Genomic DNA, 25,279 nt, shown 5'->3' on the forward strand with positions numbered 1-25,279 from the left:
CCTCCTCGACCCGCCATGGCGCGCTGCTCTGTAATAGTACCAGTGAGCGTGGGGGTGGGGCCAGTGCTTTGCAAAGAGGCACTTAATGGGAAGGGAGGTCTCCAACGCAGCTCCAGGACAGCAGCGTTACTTGGGCCGGGGCTCCCACAGACTCTGCTCCTCTTCCCCCCTACCCCCGGCGGTGTCCCAGGCTCCGGCCTCCACTTCTTGAGATTTCTTAATTATTATATGTAAGTACACTGTACCTGTCTTTAGACACACCAGAAGAGGACGTCAGATCTCATTATGGATGGTTGTGAGCCACCATGTGGTTGCTGGGATTTGAACTCAGGACCTTCGGAAGAGCAGTCATTGCTCTTAACCACTGAGCCGTCTCACTTGTCCCCCGTAACCTTGCTTCTTAATTTAAAACTATTGGTTGAATAAACATGTCTAGCCTATGACTGGGCAGAAGAGAGGTAGGCATGGTGTTGGTTCCCAGACTCAGGGTCTGAGGAGGCAGGATCACAGGAGGAGAGAGGAGAAGACACCATGGGGTAGACGAGTCTTGAAAACATGGCCGTGAAGGCTGCCCAGTCAGAGTAAGAGCCCAGGCGGAACATGACAAGCCATACGTCAGTGTTACTGGTGGGGAAGTAGGCACTAAGAGCTTAGAGGGTAGATATCTGCCCAGCTCTAATGCTTTAAAGGCTTACCATAAATATAAAGGTTTTGTGTCTGTTATCTGGGAAGTGAATGACCTAAGGTGGGGTAGAAGCCCCCTCTCTCTCTTGAGATTAATTATTACCACAACAAGGCGTCGCTGAGTGTTAGCATTGGTATTGTTCCTGGAGTCCTGGTTGGCTTCGGAAGAGCCTTAGTTAGAATTCAAAGAAATGTGGTCTGATGTCAAGTCTGCCTCTGTAAGCCATGTGAAATCTAAGAATGGCCAGACAGGCAACCTGTCTATGGGCAGGAATTGCTTGGCTACTATATTCTGTCCAGGCTGACACTGACCCCCTTTCGTGTGAAAGCATCCGTGAGGAGCCAAAGCACATGTGAGTGTTCAGGTAGAGCAAAGGAGTCCTGAGAGCTGAGCCCTCGCCCACTGGAAGACAACATATCCAAATGGATCTGAATGTGTCTAACTGTGTTTGTCGGTGTGTTATTTTATTTAGGATGCTGAGATCCACCGAGGAGAAGCTGAAAAAAAGAGAAGCGTGGGCAAGCTTTCTCAGACGGCCTCAGAAGACAGCGATGTGTTTGGTATGTAGCAACGGAGAGGGGAAGCCCCGTCATGCTTGGACTGTGAGCCCACTCATTCTCACTGGGGAAGTTGTATTTCAGAGGCCTGGGTCCATCCATGTCTTTGTGGGGGTTTGTTATTGTTGTTGCTTCTGGTTTGGTTAAGTTTGGGGTGTGTGTGTGTGTGTGTGTGTGTTTCCGTATGTGAACACAAGCTTGCATGTGGCACAGTGCCTGTGCAGAAGTCAGAGGACATTCTGAGTGAGTCTTCACCTCCTGCCTTATATGAAGCAAGGTATCTTGTTCATTATTGCGTACACCAGGCTAGCTCATCTATGAGCTTCCAGGGAGCATACACCAGGCTAGCTCATCTATGAGCTTCCAGGGAGCATACACCAGGCTAATTCACCTATGAGCTTCCAGGGAGCATACACCAGGCTAGCTCATCTATGAGCTTCCAGGGAGCATACACCAGACTAGCTCATCTATGAGCTTCCAGGGAGCATACACCAGGCTAGCTCATCTATGAGCTTCCAGGGAGCAGTCTCCACTCTGTCTCCTTCCCTTGCACAGGAATTACAGATGTGCACTGCTGCACTTGGTTTTACATGGATTCTAGAGAGCCGAACTCATGACCTCGAGTGTGTAGCAAGTCATTCTACCCACTGGGCTATCCCTCCACCTCTGTCTTCATTTGTAAGCACACCTGGGCAGTGGTGTTGCAAACACTGCCCTCCTGCAGACCCTCTCCTACGTGACCCAGAGCCCTGACCCATTTTGTGTTCATTTTTGCTCCCCGTAGCCCCCAGGCTCTCCCCAGTCTCCCTCTCTCCAGTGTGTGAGAAGATCAACAAGCCCCACAGTGTTGAAAGCATACTGATGGGGAAGTGAGCTTGCCAAAGCCTGTGTACTTGGGCTGGCTGGAGTCAGTGACTCAGCTGTTGTTGGGAATAACTGTGGTCTGAGAAATGCTCCGTTCTGTTGCCTCACGGGTACACACCGCCCTACACATGGGTTTTGTTTCTTCCTATTTCTCAGAGGGGACAAATACCCATATCTGATTTTTTTTTGAGGAATTGCTTATCTTGAGTCCTAGGGGCACTGCTGTCCTCCTGTAGGGAGACACGAGAAGTGTGATTGGGCGCCAGCCTGTGTGGTAAGAACCCATGGTCCTCAAAGGACACAGCAGCCAGGCCCTGCCGCGGCAGGGATCACGACCCAGGTCCTGCCGCTCAAAGCCAGTGCCCTTAGCCACACCCCTAGCCCCCACTTTCCCCCTCTAGGCAGAGCCAACTACCCTGCTGGTTTGTTATTGTTCATTCTTATTAACTTGGCTTCTTCAAAATGTCTTTCTTCTGTGCTTTGTCCTTCTTGAAAAAAATATCTGTGGCTGAAAAGCCTCCAAGATCTATGTGACCGCGACTGAAAACCTTGACTGGGTGCTGGAAGTAAGGTGGCTGGCAGGCCAGTGGGGGAGGGGCTCTCCGGTTTCTTCGGCTCTGTCCATTTCCACGGGAAATTTCCCAGGGCCATTGCTGTCTTTGGGAAGTGGGGTGTTCATTTTTCAAGTGGCGGAGGGAAGAGTAGAAGACAGTGGTGTGGCTGCCTGGTGGCAAGGTGCAGAGTTTAAACTACACAGGGCAAGGCACAGCACAGGCATGTCTGCCTGTACTGTGTTCAGGATGGTACGGCGTCTGCTGGGAGCCCTTACTTGTGATTTCTAAGTATGTCCATAGAAGTAACGCACATCATATCCGCAGAGGAGTATCAGGGGAACCAAAGAAAAAGCATACTATGTATGCCCAGGTTTGCATTTTCTTTAAGCAAGTGTCACGTTTAGGATTAGTTAGGATTTTTTGTTATGCTAGGGGTTGAGCTCAGGAGTTGAAAGCACATTTGAGTGCTTTACCACTGAGCTGTGGTCCCAGTCCCAGTTAGCCGCTCGTTAGTCTACTTGTAATGATAGCAGCTCTGTGTAACCTTGTGCATATGAGTGTGTATGTGTGCACACACATACAAAATGTGTATAGTGCACAAACCGTGTCTCACAAGAGGTCTCTGGGAGTATAAACACTCTGGCTCTGAAGCTGTCTCCCCGGCAGCCGCCTTCCCCATGACTGGAAGGAAGGAAGAGCAATGCAGACGTTGCAGGTCTCTCCACAACAGTGGCTGGTTCCCGAGACCCAGGACATGGCTATACTCAAGCCTGTGGCACGAAGGCACCTCACAGCTCTTGCAGTGTGGACGCAGTAGGATCCGAGTCACCCTCACACACGCACAGCTCATACTGGTGCTGGTGAGTCACGGAGTGTGTGACTAAGCCTGCTGCCTGCAGATGTGCTCTGTTCACTCAACCCTGAGTCAGGGAGGCTGGGCCCCGAGTACTCCCCAGGAAGCCTCAGGGGTCCAGGCCAGAGATAGGGTGAGCGGCAGAAGCCCTGCCCTTGAACTTGACAACCTTGCCTCCTGGCCCTCTCTGGGGTATACACGGGTTCCAGGATAAAGATGAAAAATGGCAAATGAAGAAAGAGAGCTCCAATGACCCTGGCTGGCTTTTCTATTTTGTTTGTTTGGTTTGGTTGGGGCTCTTTTGGTTTTGTTGTTGTTTTATTATTGTCATTGGTGGTTGTAGTGTGTGTGTGTGTGTGTGTGTGTGTGTGTGTGTGTGTGTGTGTATGTGTGTACATAGGTGTAGGTCAGAGGAGGGCAATTTTTGGAAAGGGAATCTCTTTTCCAACATGTGGGTCCCAAGGATCAAACTCAGGTTGTCTGGCTTCTCATTAACTGTAACCAGCTGAGCCATCCTGCCAGCCTGAACATGGACCACAGAACCTAGGGAATATATCAGAGAATTCTTTATAAACTGATAGTGGCTCAGACTCGGTTCCAAATGAAACCAGCCCCCTCCGCTTCATAAGAGCTTCTCTGACCATCCGGGAGGCTCATAGCATTCCAGAAAAGCAAGCCCCCTTGACATTCACTGCATTTTTGTGAATATGGAATCAACTGCAGCCCTACTGTGGTCATCTCTAAACTCTTAGATCTTGTTTCGTTTCTGTGACAGAGAACAGGTGAAGGATGTAGAAAATAGTGAGAACTGTGTCCTTAGCCAACACGGTATTATAGGACGCACATACCCCTAGGACGTTGGACATCACAGAGTCACAAGGGGAATACTATCTCCATTTTGAAAACACCCTTGGATGGACTGGACAGCCAGAGAGAAGTTGGCAGGAAGGGTTGACTGGGCACAAGTGCTATATCCGATGGCTCTAAACCCCAAGGTAGGCCGGTCAACTGAATCCACACTCACTTCCTCAGTGCCTTTTCCAGGCCAGAGGCAATCCTACATACAAGCTTTGAGACATTACGTTAAGTTGGTGGGTAAAATACCACTGAAAGGTTGCCTCAGTCTCAAGTGAGTGTCTCACCAGGCAGAGTGTTAAGTCCTCTTCCTCTGTCGGTACTGTGGTTACACCTCAGGCCTGGTTGCCTGGATACACAGGAGGAAGGAAATGTTGCAGGCACTGTAGCCTAGGGAACCATGTTGACCCCATTTTGAGGAACCAGGCTATTTTTCAGCTGGCCAGTTTTTACACTTTGTTGAGGCACACACCCACACACCACACTGCACATACCATCCTGTCATTTGAAGGCAATGGAGAAGAAAAGGCAACATGCCCCAGCCACTTCCTTCAGAGCTTTCAAAACAGGGTGGCTCCCAGGGAAGGTCCTCCTTGAAATGAGCAACTCTAGTAATACATACCATCCACCAGAAGAGGGCGCCACTGCTCTGCAGGAGTGACCGCTTCCTTCTAGACATCCGACAATCGTCCGACAGTCGCTGCTTGTTCAATGCGTGAGCAGCCCAAGCTTGACAGGTGGTGTAAGCAAGGATGGCTGAATAGCAGAGTCACGTCTTCCTTCCACTGCTGTCCTATTTCACATGTCTGTCAGAGAGATGCACATTTGGGGTCAAGTCTTATGGAATGTTACACAATAAGGTACAGGGGATGGCGACGGACCTGCATGTCTTCAGTGTTGGTGAAAACCATAGTGGTCAGAAGTGTTTGTGTGCACTTGTCTCTGTTGCCCACGGCTTAGTCAGTCTACAGTAAGGGGGCACACAGGAAGCGACGGATTACCAAAGACAACGAGGTCTAGATCACATAACGATGCAGCTAAGACAACTGTCACTGCTGTGGTGGGGTTTTAGTGTGAGATTTGGCCACCTACATGGCAAGTCAGATGTCTTGTGTCATACAGGATGTGGCAAATCTGTGTGATTTTTGCCTTCTGCTTTTTAGACTCCTCAGATGTGAGGAGGGGACAGGACAGAACCACTGGGAATGGTAGTGTCCACGTGTGCACAGGCAGGAGTGTGTGGCTATGTCAGCTCCTGTTTTCATTTCTTTCTTTCTCTCTTTCTCTCCTTTTCTTTCTTTCTTTCTTTCCTTCCAGTTTTTCGAGACAGGGTTTCTCTGTGTAGCTCTGGCTGTCCTGGAACTCACTCTGTAGACCAGGCTGGCCTCAAACTCAGAACTCCACCTGCCTCTGCCTCCCAAGTGCTGGGATTAAAGGTGTGCGCCATCACTGCCCGGCTCAGTTTTCTTTATTTAGGTTTCTGACTTTTTTGTTTTTATTTATTTTATGCATATGGATATATGGATATATGTACCATATGCATGCCTGGTGCCCGAGGAGGGCAGAAGAAGACCTGGGATCCCCTGGAACTGCAGTTATGGATGGCTGCAAGCCACTGTGTGGGTGCTCACTCAGGTCCTCTCTAAAAACAAGAAGTACTCCTAACCACTAAGCCACCTTTCCAGCCCTGTTTATTTGGGGTTTGAGGCAAGACCTTCCTCTGTGGCCCAGGATGACCAAGAACTCATGACAATCCTCCAGCTTCATCCTCCCTTGAGCTGTGCATCCTGGTGTGTACCATACAGCCATATCCATTCCTACAATTACAGAGACTTTTACACAGCCATTTTAAAGGATGCAAAGTTGTGCCTAACAAATGCTAAGAATTTTTTATTAGTGATGACATTCACACGGTGGTCATGGGCCACAACCTGTCCTGTCGACTGGCTTCTTTATTGGGATAGCCGTCTGTCAACAGACCTGATCAGACCCAAAAACAGAGAGCTGGGCAGATAAAGCTGGGCCTTGCGGAGGTAGGACTTGGATGGGTGTGGCATAGAGATACAGGTTCCCACGCTAGAAAAGAACCTCTGAGGTAGGGAGTCAGTGTTCCCAGAGGCTGATGCCTCCTCATCCTCTGTCCAATGAGAGGTGGGCGGTAGGTCCCAGAAGAAGAGCAAGAGAAGGTCACCTGTGAGCAGACAGGCGTCCTCTGGTTCCCTTGCCAGCTTATACTTTACCACGTTATGTTGTTCCCGTTCTCCTTCTATCAGAGGTGCCCATTTCCATCCCAACACGGAGGGCATCAGTGAGAGAGCGGGTAGGCCATCTGGTCACCGTGGACACACCTGTAATCCTGGTGCTCGGAAGGCGGAGGCAGCAAGAACCCTGCTTACAAACAAGCACACCCCAAACCTGGAGCTCAGCCTAGAACCGCTGGCATTTCTGCTGCTCTCCATCACCCGTAAGTGGGGATACGTGCCCATCTTGCGTGGTTCACGGGCTGGAGAAGAACTAACCCACAGTTGCTGCTAGGACATCATTAGTCACTGACACCGAGAATGTCATAATAAAAATGTCATCTATGACAAATGAATCTTGCAGATATGACTCAGTGATGTGAGGCCAGATGCTCCATCGGAACCTTCACCACACCAGTAAATAAAATAAATAGAGTGCTTGAGCATTTCCAATGGACTTGCAATATTCTAGGATGGGGCCTGAGGGGTCAAGGGTCAGAGGGGTCAGGGGTCAGAGGAAACAGCAGAGAAACGGAAGGGGACATTTGATCACAGACTGACTGACATGTGGAAAGCAAAGGTGTTTTTTGCTGTTGTTGCTTTTCAAGTAGCAGATCAGCATTCTGTTGTTGAGAGGCCGCCTCAGCCAGAGGATGCACAGAAGCCGGGAAGCCTTTGCAAAGAGAGATGAGAAGAGAGGGATTGTGCCCTGACCAAGCACCTGACCACTAGTGTGCCCACGGGGAGGTGTCCCTTCCAGAGAAGACAAGCCTCTGACTGAAAGAGCAGGGCAGGGGATGCGGAGGAGGGAAGTTTGTCTCCCCAGTTGACAGAGCAGGGCTACTCTTACACATCAGCATCCATTCCTGAGAGGGAGTCCCCAGGCGCTCCCCAGAGCAGCCTCACCCCAAGCCGTCCTAATTGACTCAGCTCCTTAATTTGCCTGATTAGTGAGGACAAATTGAGCTGCATATGCAGGCTTGAAACCTTTCTTGCATGCGTGTGGGCCTCCCGTCTCCGGCCGTACTCTGAGCTCTCTTATCTGGGGTCTTGATCATGTGTTATTTTTTTTAATTTAATTAATTAACTTATTTATTTATTTATTTATTTATTTATTTATTTATTTATTTATGTGAGTACACTGTAGCTCTGGTCAACCCCACTCTCTCCATTCGGCCCTGTTCGCTCCGGTCAACTCTGCTCGCTCAGTCCCTGCTTGCTCCGGCCCAAAGACTTATTTATTATTATACCTAAGTACACTGTAGCTGACTTTAGACGCATCAGAAGAGGATATCAGATCTCATTACGGTGGATGTGAGCCCATGTGGTTGCTGGGATCTGAACTCAGGACTTTTAGAAGAGCAGTCAGTGCTCTTACCCACTGAGCCATCTCACCAACCTGATCATGTGTTATTTTAACCAACTTCTAAGTGGAGTCTTGGTGTCCGTACGAACTTGCCCAGAACTTCCCAAGACTGGAGTATGCACTCTGTATGTAGGATTTTCACTCTTTATTTTTCCCATATTTTTAAAATACTTTGCTGTGTTTATTTCCTTCTTTTACATATGTATACTTAATTAATAGATTAAAGGATTTAAATTAATTGATGGGGTAGAGGATGTACTCCACCTATCTGACAGACTATCTTGTGTTCTGGCCTGCTTAACCATTGACCTTTTATAAGGCTCCCATGGTCCCGGTTAATACTCGTTTGAAACCGCTCGCTTTCCCGCGTGGTTGCATTTGAGAGTATAGAACTCCAGCCTTCTGGAAACACTGAAGACGCAGAAATCGCTGGTTTCTGGTATAACTGCGTCTGCCTGGCGCCCAGTACCACAGTCTCCAGGGTCTCATCAGATTGACCCACTCAGTCCTATAGGCCTTTTTGGTTTTGACTCTAAGACTTTAATCTTCAAGACTTCTTTAAGAGATCCCCATGACCTTTACACTCCAGTGACGTCAGCTGCATATAAGGCTCATCCACAATTTAATCCCTTAGATGATACTATTTCTTCTCTTCTTGAGCCGCCGAACTAAATCCGCTCCACCCCACCCTTCTACTACAAAAAGAAGCACCAGGAAACAGCAAGGAATGGTCACACTGAAGCAACATGGAACCCCAGCAGGACAGACCCTGCCCTGGCCGAGCTGTAACCCATGGGGCAAGTGATGGATGAATGTGGATCCTTCCCAATCCCTGCTTCTCAGATATCTATGAGGCAAGTTCTAGCATCTCCTGTCCCCAGTCACTCAGTGCCCCTGTTGCAGCTACGTTTCCTAGGTTAGACACGCACTCACATTAGAACAAGTGGTCTATCCAGCAGCCACATGACCAATGGGCTTAGGCCTCCTCACCCAAGTCCTTGCCATTAGCAGCCCACAAGGCCTCTCTCCTGGGCTCACTGCCTGTGCCTTTTCTCAGAAGATGGAACATCTTTCTTGGCAACTCTAACTTCTTGGGTCCTTGTATCTTTCAATTCATCCTCACACTTTCCTGAGGGGACCTCCTGTGGGGATCCTGTCCCTGCCACACACTCTCTGCGCACTCCTAGGCGTTCCTTAGAAAACCCTCCGGTGACTTTTGAACGCCATCTCCTGCTCAAGCAGTAGCCAGGCCTACTTGGACTGCAGCTCCATTACAGGAAGTGGCCTGGGTGCCTAGGGGCCTGAACTTGTGTAAGCGCACCTCTAGAGGGCACTGTACAAGCAGGCGAACCTCCTCCTCAACACTGGCATCCAGGAAGGGAGGAGCCCCTGCACGTCTCTCTCTGCTCAACGTCCCTTCTCTGTGACCTGTCCTGAACTGAGACCCAACCTGCCAGAACTCCTAAATCTAGAGGCTCAGGACTGCAGCTGCTTCTGCATTCCAGCTCAGAGCGCAGAACAGAGTGTGTCTGGGTAGAGAGGAGAAAGCTCAGCTGGAGGCACTACTGCCAAGCACAGCGGCATCCATCACTTCCTTCCTGGTCCTCTGACCAGAAGTGTCATACAGCCCCTCCTCCATACAAGGCACCAGGAAGAGGGGCACAGAATGTGGGCACTGCCCCCAGTGGGCACTGTCTCTTCTTATTTGTTGCTTGGTCCCTGCCCAATAGAACGTAAGCCCCTGGGAGATACAGAACAACTGTCAGTGTGTGCACTATTAAATCTCAAACCAGGGTTGGGGCTTCAGGGCAGCTCCTCTCCTCCCCTCCCCTCTCCTCCTTTCCATTCTCCTCTTCTCTCCCCTCCCCTCCCCTCTCCTCCCCTCCCCTCTCCTCCTCTCCCCTCTTCTCTCCTCACCTCTCCTTTCTTCTCTTTTCTGAGACAGGGTTTCTCTGTAACCATGGCTCTGGCTAACCTAGAACTTATTATGTAGATGAAGCTATTCTCAAACTCACAGAAGTCTGCCTGCCCGTGCCTCCCGAGTGCCAGGATGCCAGCTGCCAGGATGCCAGCTCTACTAGGGGAAGCTTTTTCAATACTGAGAGCACAGTAGGGGGCCCAACTCTACCCTCTGTTCTCTGCTCCCCGCCTCCCTCTGACACCTCCTCTCTCAGACATCTCTCCCCTTGGCACAGCCTCTGTAGACCTCTGAAATCCACCAAATTCCCCATTCTGTGTCTCTTAGGGCCTAAGCTATTGTGTGTGCATGTATGGTGAGCGCAAACCCATGCACACATACGTAGGTTTGGCATGTGCCTATGGGTGCGTGCACGTGTGCAGCATGTGCATACAGATGTGAGTGAGTGTGAGTGTGAGTGTGTCTGTGTGTGTGTGTGTGTGTGTGTGTGTGTAGGACCCCTCTACCAAGGCTGAGCTGCCTCTACTGTGGGCGCTCATGTGGAGGACAGTAAGAGTGTAGGTTATGGTATCCAGGGACACTGCCTTTTTCCCATTTGTTAAAATGCTTCTCACCCGGAGCTGAATTTCCCAAGATTTCCCAGGTGGTAGCTGTATTGTAGAGATGGAGGGGAGAGGAGAGGAGAGGAGAGGAGAGGCTGGGTGACAGACAGCCCCAGGGAGCCCAGGGCTGTGCAGGCTGATTCCCACAGAACAGCCACGGCTGCCTGTGCCTAAGGGGCTCAGAAAGCCTGCACTAGAGAGCCCCACCTTAGAAATGCCCCCGAGTCACTTAGGGTCAGCAGAGCCACAATAGGACAGGGAGCAGATATTGAGAACAAAGAGGGATACAGTCTCCCGAGCACAAATAGCAGATGTGATGGGCTGTGGCCAGTTGGGGAGTGATGTGCCGTGCCTGCGGTCCAGAGATGCTGAGAGCCTGCCCTGCACAAGGCCCATCCCAGACGTCTTGTACCCAGCACCATGGTCCCTCTGAGTATGTCAAGCGTCTTGGGTCTGACCTTAACTCAGAAGCACCTAAGTGTGGTCTTCACCAGTGAACGGGACTCTTTCACACTGTCTCACCCTTGTCTGAATTTCTCTCTGGATTTGGGAGCTCGTGTGTCCTGTAAGAAAGTCACACTTTTCCGGTTATACAAATGCACTGTGTGGGCCATTGCCAGCATGCGACTGGGGGATGTCGCCGATCCCCCAGAAGAATCCTTAAAGGAATGGGTGTCTCTTCTCAGAGGGGCACACTCATGTCAATGTCTTACACATGTAAGAAATAAAGCGTCAAGATGGAAGATGGTTGCCTTGCCGTCCTGGGATTCAGCAAATTCTCCTTGTTCCCTCCCCTGCTCCATGCTCTTTGCCCACATCACCTCAAAGCCAACGTGCTCCCATGTATCCTGTGAAGAGGGTTGCATGGCACTTACTTGGAAAGCCATTGGTAGTCATTCCTCCTAACCTTCCTGCCCTGTACACAGACCCTAGATACAGCCTCAGCCACCCAGCAGCGGAGTCAGGCTTGGCACTACCCATAGCACATCCTGTGGCACACAATACCTGCAGAGAGTATATCTAGATGCTGGCCCCTCACAGAGCGACCATGGCCACAGACCCAGGTTGTTTGGGCATCCCTGCAGGTGATCTCCTGCTAACTATTGAACTGTTAACTGAGCCTGGTCAAGTGTTTGGCAGCAGTTTCTATGGTGTCCATTGTGGATGCAAAGGACAAGGTGGAGATGCTAGTATCTCTCCCAGCAAATGAACCCTGGGTAATGTGCTGAGACTTAAGGACATTAGAGTCAGAATGGACCATTATGTTGACTACTGGCCACTGTTATTCATGGCTACTGTTGCTTACAAACTAACTACAACTTAACTAAGAAAGCACTCCATCTCTCTTCCTAGCTTGGGGACTTTTAATTGTCTTTTATTGTCTCTTTTAAGGCTTCCCTCTAGCTAAAACTTTTCATTGAAATCCATGGAAGTGAACAGAACACGCCCTCAGGTTCCACTCGTTTTCCTGGAATCTTCCTTCAGAACCAGACAAGCTGTAGGCAAGCCCAGCAGGTGCCCCCTCCCAGACCTGCTGTTTCCCTAGAGTAAGAGTGGCAAGCACTTCCTTGGGAGTCTTTGAGATGATGGTATTAATAAATAAATCCATAATGGCTTTTCCCTCCAAGGAAATCCTAGCGTGAGGTCGTCATCTGTTTCCTGAGAGAGTGCAGCTCCCACCCCAGTGAGGCAGGATCTGGCACATACTCACGCAAGAGAACTCACTTGCCACACACAGTCCACCTCCAGCCGCAGTGGCTGTTCCCATGACACCAGCACCCACCGCAGGGATAGCCCTTGACTTTACTAACGCTGGCCTTTAACTGACATGGGGAATGTCAGCCACCACTGTGACAGAGGGGAGGAGGCTCCGGAGCACCTCTCCCTGGCAGTTCCTGGGTAGCTAAGGGCAGAAGGACTTTGAATGTTTTCAGTGCTGTTAGAAGTAGAGATGCCTTCCGAGGCATTGGCTAGTAGGCCAAGCTTCTGCGTTTTGTCATTGTATGGATGTGGCTGAAAGAGAATGAGGTGCCAAGTGCATATGGATTCAGCCATAGCTGTCACCCAGTTTTTCCTTTGGTGTAATGGGACAGGGGGCGTCTGCCCTGTGGTTTCAGGGGTACAGGGACCCTATCGCATCTTCAATCTCTCCCTCTCCTCCCTCTCTCTTTTTCTGTGTGTATGTGTGTACACATACACAGACACACACACTGGTGAACTTGCCACACACACTCTCACCTCCAGCCTCACATGCGCATGTGTGTGTGCACATGTGTGTGCACGTGTGTGTATGTGTGTGTGCATACACGCGTCTGTGTGTGCACGTGTGTGTGCGTACACGTGTGTGTGTGTGTGTGTGTATGTGTGCCTGCGCATGCATGCATGCTTGTATATAACTATCTAGGATCACATGGAGATGGTAGGCTGCCCATGGATTCCACCGAAGAGCCTGTAGAGAGAGGAGAGCCCCAGTGCATTCACTATGAGCATCCTGGCCGCGACCACAGTCACACAGAAGGAAAGCTGAGAGGGAGCTAAAACCACATGGCCACCCTCGAGGCCACAGGCCCAGGTCCTTTGAACACCAAGGACAAGCAACAGCAGCCTTTGGCTCATAAACAGCTGTCTGTGCAGATCTGGTACCCAGTTGACCCTCATGCTTCCTCGGGTCCACCCTCAGAGGTTTCCCCTTTCTGCCAGGCAGCGCAGCTCACGTTCACAATGGGAATTTTGACAGTTTTCAGTGTTCGAGGCCCCCAAATCTTTCTCCTTTTCTCTCCCTTGCTTCCTTTAGCACGATGATGTGTGACGATGTAGCCCAAGCTAGCCTCAAACTCCTGGTGCTCCTTGTGCCCGTGTCTCCTATGCGCAGCAATGACAGGCTGTACCAGCACGCTCGGCTTCTTTCCTGCTTCTACCAGGAAACTGTCTCTGGGCAGCAAGATCCTGGAGGGTCAGAGCATGCGTGTCTTTGTCCCTCAGCCCAGGGAGGGTCAGGGCACGAGCATCTTTGTCCCTCAGCCAGGGAGTTGGTAACTCACTAGTCAGGGGATTTTCCGTGAGACGGCCATGTGTTTGGATCACGTACTTCTTGAAGTCAGGAGATGAACAGGGCTTTGAGGGTGGATGCTCAAAGGAGCTCTGTGATATTTGCTGTCTGGTTTTTAGTCTTTGAAGACCATGATGCACTGGCCCCAAGTTAAACAGGGCTTGTCTCCAGAGTGTCAAGAGCACACTGTGCTTGGCGAGCTTAAGCTGGTACCCAGGGGACAATGCAGGAGTAAATTACATGTAGCTAGCAGTAGTGACCAGAATGGACTTAGGGCAGCATCTTCCCTTTCCTTTAAATCCAAGCAGAACACCTGCAAAGAGGCAAGCCTTTCTTACTGTTCCCTCAAAACTCTTCAAGGGCCTGTCAACTAATTGTGTAAGAATGTGGGATGAAAATGAAACTGAGGTCTGGCGATGTGGCTCCATTGGTAGAGCGTGCGCCTCGAAAGCACAAGGACTTCAGTCTGATCTCCAGAGCCCTTGTGGAAAACAGTTGGTCAACAGTGCTACATACTTGCAAGCCCAGTGCTAGAGGGGAGAGACATAGGGTCCCTGGGGCTTGCCAGCTGCCCAGTCCAACCTGCATGGTGACCTCTAGGTCAGTGAAAGACTCTATTTCCAAAAAGTGGAAGATAACGCCCAGGGACCAATGCTCAAAGTTGTCCACTGCCCTTATACAGATGTACGCACAGGCGCACACACAGCACAGATGCTTTTTCTAGTGAAGTTAATATAGGCTGGATAAAAATGCAGTTATTGAGCAGGCTGTCTCACACAGCCTTCATCTTCACTGCATACTGAGAAGAGATTTCCTTTTATTATTTTGATACAAAATGTATTCATTCTACAGATACTTCTAGAAGGTTAGTTTGTGTCACCTATCGACTCCCCACCAGCACAGAACTTATCTTTCTCCTGGGTAAAGATTCCAGCTCCACTGAATAAATATAAACCAAATATTTCACTGTTGATCCTGGAAACCTCCGGGTTCATATCAGTAAAATGGCGATGATAGTGTTCACAAGACAAGGACTATCTGTTATCAAGATTTTGTTTCTCGCCCACCTCTGCCTCCTTGGTCATGGATCTAACCACTTCCTGGAACAGTGTTCCTGTTTTTCAGTCTCTGAGTAATACTCAGAGCTCCTCCAGGAAACCAGAAACATGTTCTCTGGCTTCGTGGGGGCTTCAAGGCAGAGCTGCACCAAGGACCCAAGTCAAAGAACAGGAGGCATGGGAGCAGTGCAGGAGTCAGGGGAGCAGTGCAGGAGGCATGGGGAGCTGTGGAGGAGTCAGGGGAGCAGTGCAGGAGTCAGGGGAGCAGTGCAGGAGTCAGGGGAGCAGTGCAGGAGTCAGGGGAGCAGTGCAGGAGGCAGGGGAGCAGTGCAGGAGGCATGGGGAGCTGTGCAGGAGGCAGGGGAGCAGTGCAGGAGGCGTGGGAGCAGTGAAGGAGTCAGGGGAGCAGTGCAGGAGGCATGGGGAGCTGTGCAGGAGTCAGGGGAGCAGTGCAGGAGGCATGGGGAGCTGTGCAGGAGGCATGGGAGCAGTGCAGGAGGCATGGGGAGCTGTGCAGGAGGCATGGGGAGCTGTGCAGGAGGCATGGGGAGCTGTGCAGGAGGCAGGGGAGCAGTGCAGGACGCATGGAAGCAACAGTGCAGGAGGCAGGGGAGCAGTGCAGGAGGCATGGGAGCAGTGCAGGAGGCATGGGAGCAGTGAAGGAGGCATGGGGGCAGTGCAGGAGGCAGGGGAGCAGTGTAGAAGGCATGGGAGCAGTGCAGGAGGCATGGGAGCAGTGCAGGAGGCAGGAGAGCAATCATCTAATTCTCCCTGAAACTGCCCATCTGCCTGGCTCTTCCCAACCCTGCATAGTGGCCAGAGTGCAGAACATTAGTCTATTTCTAGCCCTTTGGTTAATGGCTGTTGATGTGTGACTCAGTGGGTGTCCAAAGGATGCACAGTCTGTGTCGTGTTTACAATGTAATATTAAGTATGCCTGTGCTTCTTTGAGTTGCACACACCCGTCTACAAGCATCCTCTTTCATGTTCCGATTTATTTTCTGCTTGTTGCAATGGTCAACTGAAGCAGCAAAACAGTGAAGTAGAAATTTAACTGCTTTTATTTATAGAGCACTCCATCTCCCCAGTAAGAGGGCTTGGAATGTTTGCGGTCACTGTCCCCGTCCCATCCTGGCTTCAGCCACTGAAGCCACAAAGCTGCCTTCTGCATGGAAGAGATTGCATGCTCTGCACAATTGTGTAAATGGCCTTTGCGTGTATGATCTTAGGCGACCATGGTCCTCACCCAGCACGCCATCCTGGGGTTCCCACACTCTGATCCTTTTCTGAGCTAGGCACCCACGGGTGCGGGGACAATGGTGGTATTTCTATGCTGGCTGCCATGTGAGACTTGGTTTTAGGGTTCACGTGGGCACAGGCACTGGGCTCATCTCTGAGGGTCAGGGGTGAGCCATTCTGACTTTACATGTGCGTCTCTCCTTTGCAATCAGGTGCCTCTTAAACCCGATCTCCACAGTCCCTCACGTGGGTGAGCCTATGGCAGGCATGAAGGAACCTCGGTTCTTCCTGAGGTCAGAGGTCTCCTGGCTCCCAAGGGTCAGAGGATTCCACTTGCCTGGTTTTGTGTGGAGATCTCAATTAGTAACCTATGCTAGACCGAGCACTCCTTGGGATCTGGAAACCTGTCCTTGCTCTGGAAGGGAGAGTGCTCCATAGTGAGAGAGATCCTGGCTTCCAGAGAGACTGTGAAACAATGTTTAAATATTCAGGGGCTAAGAATGTCGCCAGCCACCGTAAACAGCTATCAGGCTCCTGTCAGCAGACACTTGTTGGCATCCACAATAGTGTCAGGGTTTAGTGATTGTATAAGGGATGGATCTCCAGGTAGGGCAATCTCTGGATTGTCCTTCCTTCAGTCTCTGCTCCATAGTTAGTCTCTGCAACTCCTTCCCCCTTCTAAGAAGGACTGAAGTATCCATACTTTGGTCTTCCTTCTTCTTGAGTTTCTTATAGTTTGTGAGTTGTATCTTGGGTATCCTGAGCTTCTGGGCTAATATCCACTTATCAGTGAGTTCATACCATGTGTGTTCTTCTGTGGGAGGCTCTGCCAGTGCCCAACTAATACAGAAGTAGAGGCTCACAGCCATCCATTGGACTGATCACAGGGTCCCCAATGAAGGAGTTAGAGAAAGGACCCAAGGAGCTGAAGGGTTTGCAGCCCCATAGGAGGAACAATAATATGAACTAACCAGTACCCTTAGAGCTCCCAAGGACTAAACCACCAACCAAAGAGTACTCATAGTGGGACTCATGGCTCCAGATGCATATATAGCAGAGGATGGCCTAGTCGGTCATCAGTGGGAGGAGAGGCCCTTGGTCCTGTGAAGGTTCTATGCCCCAGTGTAGGGGAATGCCAGGGCCAGGAAGCAGGAGAGGGTGGGTTGGTGAGCAGGGGGAGGGGGACAGTAATAGGGGGCTTTTTGGAGGGGACATCAGGAAAGGGGAGAACATTTGAAATGTAAATAAAGAAAATATCTGATAAAAAATTAAAAAAAAAAAAAAAAGAATGTCGCCACCATCCCAACTGCCCCAAAGCATAGTGGGGAAAGGTCACCCCCTGCTCTAATCCCACAGCTGCTAGTTGAAACACCCCTCAGGGAGTGGGCAGTGGGGAGATGGGAAGGTGACAGGAGACAGCATGACAGGGGTCCTGACAGAACCCTCCCCAGTACGCTGTAGCTGTCTGCCCAGGAAAGTGCCGTTGGCCAACTGTAGATGCCAAAGGGAGAAAAATGGCAGCTTCAGACACGGCTGCCTGGTCCACAGGAGATGAGGAGCAACTTCTGGACACAGACCAACCGTGCTGGCTCAGGGTGGACCAGGGTAGCCCGTCAAGACTCCACACCACCATTTTAGCAAGCCTGTCTTTGGGTCTTTGGCCATCAGCATGAGCTAGTGCAGCATGAGCTAGTCATTGATTCTGAAACTCTGAGCAAAGTCCCCTACGTGAGGAATCAAGGCAGCCACTCAGCCAAGAAGAGGTCTGAGGGCCAGGCCAAGGCCAAGTAGGAAGCCTAGGGCAGGCCCCAGCTGCAGATGCTCAGCACTGCTTCAGTTGTCGGCCCCTGTGGCACTGGTCACATGAATCACTTCCCAAGGCCCTGAGTAAGCGGAGCTCTGGGCTGTCCCTAGTGCTCTTCGAACTCCTTGCTGGAGCTCTGGGCTGTCCCTGGTGCCCGTCGAACTCCTTGCCGGAGCTCTGGGCTGTCCCTGGTGCCCGTCGAACTCCTTGCCGGAGCTCTGGGCTGCCCCTGGTGCCTGTCGAACTCCTTGCTGGAGCTCTGGGCTGTCCCTGGTGCCTGTCGAACTCCTTGCTGACGGCCCTGTTCTTAGTCTGTTTAAGGGTGGGCACAGCTACTTCACAGGGACTTGTAAAACGGACTTCCTCCAAGGAGGTCCTGGCAAGCAGTCAGAAATGGCAATGCCACTGTCTCTGGATCTGATGGCACAGGGATGGTGTGCAGATGGCATGGTGGGTGGCAGCAGCAGGAGTGCACATCACAGCAAGAGAGATGGGCGGGCAGCAGAAGTGAGGGTGGAAAATGCAGGCTCACATGCCGGAGGAGAAGGCCCCAGGCCCCAGGCCACAGCAGAAATTGGTCAGGGAGAGGTGCTGGAAATGCAAAGCAGGACGGTGGTGTCCCTCCCTGCAGGCAGATGGGAAGAAGTGTGCCTTACACCAACAAGTGGATGTGCACAAGCTCCTGGCTGTTTTCTGCACACTGGGATCTGTCCATTCTGGACTCCCCTTGAGGACCCGGTGACAGATAATCTAATGCCTGCTACACGGTACAGAGATCAATACCATGTAGAACACTGAGCAAATGCCGCGAGCCACACAGAGCAAGAACCCAATCCATCCCAATTCACAGAGCACTCACAAACATTAAAGCCTTATCCCAAGTAAGCTACTACCTGCTGGTGTTGTTCTTCCGGTACTGCATTTGGACATACGCAGAGATTCGAGTAAGAAGGGATTGTCTGGCCCACGGGAGCCCTGCATTGATAGTAACACTGCCCTGGAGGATCACAGAGGAGAGAGGCAGCCCTGGCCTGGGCCCTGGGCTTGCCGTCAAGCCACCAGGGAGATACACAGGCTTATTTTAGTATAGGTACTGTCCGAGCAAGCCCAAGAAATGAACACTGTCATTTCACAGTCATACTGTTCAGAAGTACCGCAGTGACCAGGATCCTGGGTACGTAATACAATCACACCAGAGACTACAGCAGATGTTTCTATGAGATCAGAAAATGCCTCAGAAAGAGTTGTGGAAGCCAGTTCCACCTCATCGGTGGAGAGCCCTGGAGTGGGTTCGTTTTCATGACCTAGAGGCATTGAATTTCTACCTGTGATCATTTCCTGATTCAAGGCTCACACAAGATGAAAATGGCTGCCTACAAGCATCTCTGCGGTGCGGTCAGAGTTTTCACACGTAATGTAAAGTATGTTTAGCTGTGTTGGCTAAAGATGGAGGGGAGTTTCTCTTTCTCCATGCTGGTGTCTGTGGTGGCTGAATGGGACTGAGGGCAAGTTGCCTCAGACTGTCGACTGAAAGAGAAAACAACACTGTTAACAGTTTGGGTGTATTCTGGGGCTAGGGAGGTGGCTCAGTGAGTCAAGTGCCTGCTATGCAAGCACGGGGCCCTAAGCATGACTCCCCAGCACTGACAAAAGTCGGAGGATCCCTGGGGCTAACTGAGCAGACAACCGAGCAGAGTTGGTGAGCGCCAAAGCCAGTGACAGACCCTGTCTCAAAAAATAAGGTGAAAAAGAGCTTGTAGAATGATGTCAGAGCATGTACAGGCAAAGCACCTACATATATATGTGTGCAAACACACACACACACACACACACACACACACCACCACCACATACCAAACACGTACACACACACCACCACACACCAAAACACACACACATCATGTACACATACATACCACATGCTCATATACACTACACACTCTCACATACATACCACACACAAACACACATACACCACACACCACATGCACTACACACACTCACATACATACCACACACAAACACACATACACCACACACCACATGCACACACACGCACATACACACCATGCACACATATACCATGCACACATACATACCACACCACATACCAAACACATACACCACATACATACACTACATACACATACACACCATGAATACACACGTACCATATGCACATACATACCACATATACTCACATACACACTATGCACAAATACACATATACCACACACCACTCACATATACATATACACATCACACACACATACACACCATGCACACACAGAGAACATACACACACACACATACACACACACCACATACATACACTACATACACATACACACCATGAACACACACATACCACATGCACATACATACCATATATACTCACATACACACTATGCACAAATACACATATACCACACACCACATGCATGTAAATGTGCAAACACATATACACCACTCATATGTACATATACACATCACAGGCACATACACACCATGCACACACACACACACACACACACTCACACACACCTTCTGTGAACACACTCCATACCAACAGTCAAGAACTGGGCCAGGCTTTGCCTAAGGCCATTTTATAACGAGTGTGTCAGGAAGCACTCCACTAATTGTCTGGCTTTAGAATCTGGAAAAGGCCTGCTCTGTTATACCCAAAGGTTTTCAGAACTCTCCCCAACTCTTTGCTCACTGGAAGGGACTATTTTTATCCTTAAAACCCAGCAGGGGCTAACACCAGCTGACACGGAGCTGACACCACAGGGGCGCTCCCTTGATGGTGGACCGTGGAACTGAAAGACAGCATTGTGTGGGGCCTGATCCCTGTGCTCTGCCAGACATTTGACACCATTGTCCCTGTGGTATCCAGGCACAGTAAGTGCTGCACACAGATCTGCTACTGTCCCCCACAAGGACCTAAAAATAACTCAGAAACGCCCGGTCCTAAATGCCTCCATTTTGTTTTATGTGGTGAGCCAACACTCTTTGAGAGTGCTAAGCATTTCTGACTGTTTTTATCATATTTACAAATGATTAAAGAAATACTCTCTAGCTATATACAAAATAACATGGCTGCTTTAAGAAATGGGGCGGTTGAAGTCAGTTCTGTTTAGTAGAGAGTACGGAGGGGAAGCCAGTCTGGCTGATTGAACTGTGGCTTCTCCCACTTCACCATCCAGCCAGAAACAATGCCTTAGGGAGATCAAGATCACGGTTTCTGGATTATGTCCCTCGGATGAAAGATACATATATAATTTTAAAAAAAAAAATTTAGAGAACCCTGCAAAGCGGCAGCCTTGACCACTCTGGACTCTCTGGTGGGCTCTTGGCCTCCCTTCCTCTGGATTTCTCTTGTCTGACTCCTCTCCTCTCTCCCCTCTCCTCTCTCTCTACCCCTCCCTCTCTTCTCCCCCTTCTCCTCTCTCTCTACCCCTCCCCTCCCTCTCCCTCCTCCTCTCCCTTCCCCCCTCTGTCTTCTCTCTCTCCTCTCTCTTTCTCTCCTCCCCTTAGTGTGTATTCATTGTACATGGTTCTGGGTTTCATAAAAACAATTTCTTTCAAGCACGCTGTTCACTTTGACCATATTCATCCCCATGCCCCCTTCTCCCTACCGCTTTCCTCACTGGTCTCCTTCCTCTCCCCAGTCCCTCCTGTACTTTCATGTCATTCATATAGGATGGATGGATGGATGGATGGATGGATGGATGGATGGATGGATGGATGAACAAATAGATACATAGATAGATACATAGATACATAGATACTTAGATACTAAGATAGATGCATAGATACACACATAATACATACTGAGATAATATATACATACATAGATACATAGATAAAAATATGTGATAGATACATACATGCATACATACATACATAATCTAAAATTGAGAGAAAACATTCAATATCTGTCTTGTCTGCTCTTTTATTAATACGATCTTCAATTATACCCATTTTCTAGCAAACAAAATTTCATTCTCTTTAATAACTAAAATTCCACTGTACATATATATACCATATTTTCTTTCACCAACCATCTGTCAGTGGACACCTAGGCTGATCCCATAACTCAGCTATTAGGAATAGTGAGGCAGTAGGCATGAACACACAAGCTCATCTGTGATATATTCAGCATGTACACACACACATAATACACACACACACACACACACACACACACCTCTAGGAGTGGCACTCCTGAGTCATGGCCATTCTATGTCCAGTTTGTAAGGACCCTCCACACTGATCTCCACAGTGATGGGACTGCCTTTCATCCCCACCAGCAGAGCACAGGCTTCTCTCCCTCATCAGCATCAGGCTTGTTGTCGTTTGTATTCTTGATGCTGCCTAGTCTGGCGAAGCACTTTTGATTTGCGTTTCTCTGATGACTAAGGATGCTGAACATTTTTTGTTTGTTGGCCATTCGTACTTCATTTTGAGAAACCATTAGAGAGAATACTTTGGTATAAACATGAGCTGCAGCTTTCTGAAAAGGACTCTTTGGGTCTCACAGCTCGGGGAGGTTCTGCCCCGCTTCCCTCCTGTCTTCACCCACCCCATTCCCTCCTGGGTTGGGAGCTAGTCCATCTCCCCTGGGCCTTCTAAGATTCTCCAGTGGCCCTGGGGCTGGAAATTAAATATGAGTTACACCAGAGCACAGACTAAGATTATCACACATTCATCTTCTGATTCAAAAATAATTATCATTAATTTAATTAAAATCAACTGTATCTTTAAGAGTGCCTCACTTGCCAAGTAACCAAATGTGTGTGTATGTGTATATATATATACATACATATATCTTTCTCTCTCTCTCTCTCCCCAATCCTCTTGATTTAAGCTCTAAGTGCTAGGATTCCGGGAGTGTGCCACCACGGCTGGTTGATGCAGTGTTGGGAATCACACCAAAGGCTTCACACATGCTAGGCAAACACTGTACCAAGTAGGCTACCCGCCAAAGCCACCAAGTTTGAACATTGCCAATCGCTTCTCCTCTTGGCACCTTACACTAGAGATCACAGGTGTGTATCCAGGGTGGGGTTGGCCTCCAGCTGCCGACATCCTGTGCGGTGTTTTACATTAACCACAGGCAGAAAGGCCGCGGTCCTGTGCCTGGAGACGCTGAGCAGGCAGGACATCACCATCAGCTGTCTTGTTCAGCAATGTCACGGGAGCACAGCCACAGCAGACAGTCCTAGCACTGAGCAGCTGTGGCTGGTCCAATACGCTTCTGTCTATAAGTGCCAGAAACTGTCCTCCATGCTTTTAATGGGTCTCAAATGTTCTTTTACCTGTGTAGTCATTGAAGAAGGCGACACACAGTCTTAGCTTGCAAGCTCAGTAAACACGGGTCGGGGCCAAGTGTGGTGCAGGACAATGTGAACCTGTCACCAGCGAGTCCAGTGCCCTTGCTGACTGACAGGTGTGCTCACCGCCACATGCAAGGGAGAGGACTTCAGTCATGTGGTTCCTCAGGCTCCAGGAGTATCCAGTGGTGGTGACATGTAATCAGCTGATCAAGGCTCTTTGCTAAGCATTTGCTGTGTACACTTGTCAGTATGAATGTGTCCACATGAATGTGCACACATTAACATACATACATATACATACATACATACACACACACACACACACACACACACACACACACACACACACACACACATATATATATACAAGCTGTGCATACACTTTAGTACGTAGCAATTGTTCCATGCCTTGTCCCAGGCAGGTACTAGAACAGAAAGGAACAGACACAGCCATGGATCTGGATTCCTTTACCAATTCCTGGGAATCAGTAAGGAAAGGAGGAAGGAAATAAACCGATAGGGTTATGGCTTCTGCCTTCTGACGAGGGTGAGCAGGATTCCTGGCCTGCGCTCCTTTTCTGTGAGGGAGGTTGCTCTTGTGCTCACATGGTACAGCACAGTACATGTGTGCAGGTATGCCGAAAGCTCTCTGCTGCAGCCGTTAGCCTCTTTCATCCAGGCCAGGATCTTCCGACTTGGCAGTGTGAGTCAGAGCTTGCCCTTAACCCATCACTTGACAACCCAGTTCTTTCCCTTCACACGAAGGCAATGTTCCTGATTCCATCAGCCTGAGACTTCTGGCACAGAGCCCTCTCGGTTTCCATGCCAAGCAAATGCAGATGTGATGGGTCCTTGGGTAGTGTGTGGAACTGTCTTCTGAGTGGCAGGAGCGAGTTGTTTAAATTATCGGCCTCGGAACCGACGGAAGCTGTGAGCAACAAGAATAGCTCTTACCACTTCACTACACAGTGTGACTTTGGGGTTTCGATACCGATCACCTCGTACCTCCCAACTGAGAGGTATGCTGGGCTTGTATGGAGGCAACCCTGGCCTCAAAGAGGCCAAGTGTCCTCAACATGGAGGATAAAGGGCTTCTCCAGCACAAGGTCTGAAGTCTGGTTACACTAATACAATGCAGATGCTAAAACTATCCTCTGGCTCGAGTCCCTGTCCATGCTGGCTGTGTGCCCTAGGGAACCATGAAAACAGTCCCTAAATCCTATGGAGTGACCTCAGCTCAGAGATGAGCCTGGGTCAGAGTAGCTCCGACAGCCACCTTGTCAGGCAGCCGGCAGCTCGAACAGCCACACCTCAGCTGGGCAGCCAGTCTTTCCTTGTTTTCTTCACACACTTAGACATTCATATTCCTACAGAACGAAGCCCTGATTGCAAGTAGACAGGCCCTCATGGCTGACAAGTGGGCAGGACCTGGTCACAAGTGGACGGGACCTAATGACAAGTGCTGTCTTCCCTCCATTTGGTGCTTTGTCAACAGGACAGATGCTCCAGCCCTTGGAAAGAGCTTGTTCTAGCAAATTCTCCACCAATACAATGTTTGGGAGGGTGTGGGGGTACAGGGGCATTTTCTGGCACAAAATATCAGAGCTGTGTTTGGAGTCACGCATGTGTACAAGAGGTTAAGGAAGGAAGATAGTTGAAGCAGATTCAAGACTTACTTTCACCACAGAGTGAGTTCAAAGCCAGCCTGAACAAATTAATGAAATATAATACAATACAGTACAGTACAGTATAGTACAGTGTGATAGAATCAAACCTTGTCTCAAATTTTAAAATGAAAAGAAGGCAGAAGTGAAGCTTAGTGTTTGAACATTTGCCTCTCCTCAGATTTTATCTCCAACACTGGGTGTCGTGAGAATTCTGGAATTTTGATTTCTTTAAAAACCACAGAAATATTATAAGAACATGCTTTCATTTTAATCCCGGGTGTGGGGATGTGGGGCTGCTTCAGACTGACCGCAGCAGCTGACTATGATTTGACTCGTGCTCTAGCAGAGGCATGGTTTTGCCAACAGCAGATAGTGTCTGTGACTGTGTGACATTTGGAATTCTGGGAACTTTTCAGAGAGTATATAAATGCTAGGGCCTTGAGAGGCCTTGTTGGTGGTCGGTGGTCATTCAAAGGGAGTTGGATGTGGTTTGTTAGTAGTCATGCTCAAAGAATAAACAAGAAATAAGTTAAGATTCGAGGCCCCATCCCTTCTCTCCTTCTTTCTTTCCTATCTAGTGATGGGGATAAAACTGGAGAGATAAAGTAAAGGGTGGGAGAAAGAAGAAC

General features: G+C 49.6%; 1 protein-coding gene across 9 annotated transcripts in view; it reads left to right on the plus strand.

The window, feature by feature from the left end:
• Mbp (myelin basic protein) overlaps positions 1-25,279 on the plus strand; it is a 118,239-nt gene that overhangs the window by 46,499 nt on the left and 46,461 nt on the right. For all 9 annotated transcript variants that reach the window (XM_031366155.1, XM_031366146.1, XM_031366152.1 and 6 more), the window contains exon 3: positions 1,158-1,245. In XM_031366155.1, coding sequence (XP_031222015.1) covers positions 1,158-1,245 — 88 coding nt within the window. The remainder of the gene's footprint in view (positions 1-1,157; positions 1,246-25,279) is intronic.

Source organism: Mastomys coucha, unplaced genomic scaffold, assembly GCF_008632895.1.
Source record: "Mastomys coucha isolate ucsf_1 unplaced genomic scaffold, UCSF_Mcou_1 pScaffold13, whole genome shotgun sequence".
Taxonomy (NCBI): domain Eukaryota; kingdom Metazoa; phylum Chordata; class Mammalia; order Rodentia; family Muridae; genus Mastomys; species Mastomys coucha.